Below are 3,156 nucleotides of genomic sequence, written 5' to 3'. Positions count from 1 at the left end.
CGTTGGAGGCCCGGGGTCCGTTCGGTATTTGAATAGCACAAAGGAACCGCCTTGGTCTGATTGGCCAGCCGAGTGGCCCCGGGGCGGGCAGCGCCTGTCACTCGGGAGGCTCTGGCTACTCCTATTGGCTCGTCAGGTGTGGGGCGGGGCCCTAACGCCCGGCTAAATAGCTGGGGCCGGGGCCGGCCGAGGCTCATTGCTTTGGCGCCGAGCGGGGAGCACGAGCCTGCGGGTGGCGCGCGGCGCATGGTGGCGGCTCCTCTCGGAGCGCAGCCGACCCGCTGACCCGGGCTCCGTTTCCCCTACCCGGCGCGCCCCGGCGGCCGGCTGGAGGCCGAGACAGCAGCAGCCTTAACAGCAGCAGCGGCCGCGGCTGCTCCGCCGCCACCGTCTCCGCGGGAGCATGGAGTGCGCCCTGGACGCCCAGAGCCTGATCAGCATCTCCCTGCGCAAGATCCACAGCTCCCGGACCCAGCGCGGCGGCATCAAGCTGCACAAGAACCTCCTGGTGTCCTACGTGCTCCGCAACGCGCGCCAGCTCTACCTGAGCGAGCGCTACGCCGAGCTCTACCGGCGCCAGCAGCAGCAGCAACAGCAGCAGCAACAGCAGCAGCCGCCCCACCACCAGCACCAGCACCTCGCGTACGCGGCGCCCGGCATGCCGGCCAGCGCGGCCGACTTCGGCCCGCTCCAACTTGGCGGCGGCGGGGACGCGGAGGCGCGCGAGCCGGCCGCCCGGCACCAGCTGCACCAGCTCCACCAGCTCCACCAGCTGCACCTCCAGCAGCAGCTGCACCAGCACCAGCACCCGGCGCCCAGGGGCTGCGCGGCGGCGGCGGCGGCCGGGGCGCCCGCGGGCGGCGCGGGGGCGCTCTCGGAGCTGCCCGGGTGCGCCGCGCTCCAGCCGCCGCACGGCGCGCCCCACCGCGGGCAGCCCTTGGAGCCGCTGCAGCCGGGTCCTGCGCCGCTGCCGCCGCCCGCGCCCGCCGCGCTCTGCCCGCGGGACCCTCGCGCCTCGGCCTCCTGCTCCGCGCCCTCCGCGCCCCCAGCGGCCGCCCCTCAGGCCGCTGCTGGCGCCTCCCCGCCCGCCTCCCCGGCCCCCGCCTCCTCCCCCGGCTTCTACCGGGGCGCGTACCCGGCCCCCTCGGACTTCGGCGTGCACTGCAGCAGCCAGACCACCGTGCTGGACCTGGACACTCACGTGGTGACCACGGTGGAGAACGGCTACTTGCACCAGGACTGCTGCGCCTCCGCCCACTGCCCCTGCTGTGGCCAGGGCGCCCCAGGACCCGGCCTGGCGTCCGCCGCCGGCTGCAAGCGCAAGTATTACCCTGGCCAGGAGGAGGACGAAGACGACGAGGAGGACGCTGGCGACCTGGGAGCCGAGCCCCCCGGGGGCGCCCCGTTCGCCCCCTGCAAGCGCGCCCGCTTCGAGGACTTCTGCCCGGACTCGTCCCCGGACGCGTCCAACATCTCAAACTTGATCTCCATCTTTGGCTCGGGCTTCTCGGGGCTGGTGAGCCGACAGCCGGACTCCTCGGAGCAGCCGCCGCCGCTCAACGGGCAGCTGTGCGCCAAGCAGGCGCTCGCCAGCCTCGGCGCCTGGACTCGAGCCATTGTCGCCTTCTAGGGACCCCCGAGGGCACGGGGACCCGGGGCCCTGCGGGGCTGGGGCCAGACAAAGACTCGGCCAAGGGGCGAGAGGAGGGAGCGAACGGGCGCCTGGCCACCCGGGGCTGAGCTGAGGGCGAGCAGGGGGAGGCGGCTGATGTTTTATAAATTGTAAAATAAAAAAAAAAAAAAAAAAAAGAAAGAAAGAAAAGAAATCTATGATCTTGGACTTTATTTTTGCAGAGAGAAAAAGCGCCTATTTAAGTATGCTTTGTGTTTCTCCTACTCTTTTTTTTCTTTTTATTGTAGTGATTGCAGTGGTGTTTAGCGAGGAGCCAGCCACGTGAGGGAGGGCTGCTGCCCGGAGGAGGTGCCGGGCAGCCGGGGGCGAGGCAGGGCGCCCGGGCCGCCAGGGCGCGCCGGGGACGCAGCGCAGGAGGGCGCGGGGCCCGGGACGCCGATTCCAATCAGTTGTCAGACCCGGGAAGCCCGACGCTCGGTTCTCCCGAGTCCCTCCATGGGGTGAGGAATGGGTCTTGTGAAATCCTGAGCAAAAACAAAGGCAAACTCTCTATCTCCGAAAGGGACGTTTGGGTCACATTTCCTCTCCGGGGGCGGCCTCCAAAGTTCTCAAAATGAGAAGGCAGAAATGAAAACACTTCAACTTTTTTTTTTTTTTTCTTTCCCGGGGCGGGTGTCTTGAACCCCTCCTCTCCCCGCCCCTCTGGCTCCGCTCTCTTCCCCTCCTCCACCCGTCTCCCGGACTCGGGGGGTGGCGCCCGGCACCCCGACACTCCCGGACACCGTTTGGGGAAGGGGTGGGGGGCGGGCACGGCGGACTACATTTCCCATCATGCCCAGCACTGCGGTCCTCACTAAACAAAAAAGGAAGTCGATTCCTTCACCTGGATCCCCGGCGGCCCCGAGGGAGGGAGGGGCCGGGACCGCCGACTGCGTTGGAGACTTTTCACTAAGTTCCTGGTCAGATGTGGTGTTTGTGTGTGTGCTTCTAAGTTGCACTGTCCTAGTTCAGGCTTCGGTTGCATTTCATGAAACCAGCATTGTTCGAGGCTGTGAGAACCCTGTCCTGTGTCTTCAGCTCGATAGATTTTGTTTAATTTAAAGCCTTTTGTTGTAAAAAGGTGGGGTTCATCTGCAGCCCCTCTGGTTCTCTGCCATCAGCTCCATGTGGACCCCAAAACAAGTTGCCAACCCTTCCTTTCTTGGCCCTTCTCCCTCATTCTTCTGTATTTTTGTGCATACTGAATTGTATATCACCGGGTAAAACTGTTCAGATGATTTGTTTAAATTTATAATCTTAATAAAAAGCCGATTATAGAGGATGGTGGTGTCTTGTTTTCAGATCTGCCTGGAGGTGGAGGGGAGGACAGAGGGAGGTAGGGAGAGACCCCTACCCCCGTGCAAATCCCAGCTCTCCGGGGCCTGGGCGGGCGGGATCTGCCCACATCCGCAGGGCCGGGGGTGGGAGAGGGATTGGAAATGCGGGATGTTGGTTGCTGGGGATGTTAGGGCTGCGCGCCTCCC

At 65.2% G+C, this 3,156-nt stretch overlaps 1 protein-coding gene across 1 annotated transcript; it reads left to right on the top strand.

The window, feature by feature from the left end:
- Positions 1-205: 205 nt before the first annotated feature.
- On the top strand, positions 206-2,954 carry IER5L (immediate early response 5 like). Its single transcript, XM_086684243.1, has one exon. The coding sequence runs from the start codon at positions 404-406 to the stop codon at positions 1,628-1,630; it is 1,227 nt and encodes a 408-aa protein (XP_086540369.1). The 5' UTR covers positions 206-403; the 3' UTR covers positions 1,631-2,954.
- The last annotated feature ends 202 nt before the right edge of the window (positions 2,955-3,156 follow it).

This window comes from Puma concolor, chromosome D4 (genome assembly GCF_028749965.1).
Source record: "Puma concolor isolate L17-30 chromosome D4, mPumCon1.1.hap2, whole genome shotgun sequence".
NCBI classification, from domain to species: Eukaryota; Metazoa; Chordata; class Mammalia; order Carnivora; family Felidae; genus Puma; species Puma concolor.
Note: the sequence above shows the minus strand (reverse complement) of the source record. Positions and strands in the feature narration are given on the sequence as shown.

What these genes read in the sequence shown, in the direction of transcription:
- IER5L (XM_086684243.1), top strand. Translation starts at nt 404, where the DNA reads ATGGAGTGCGCCCTGGACGCCCAGAGCCTGATCAGCATCTCCCTGCGC.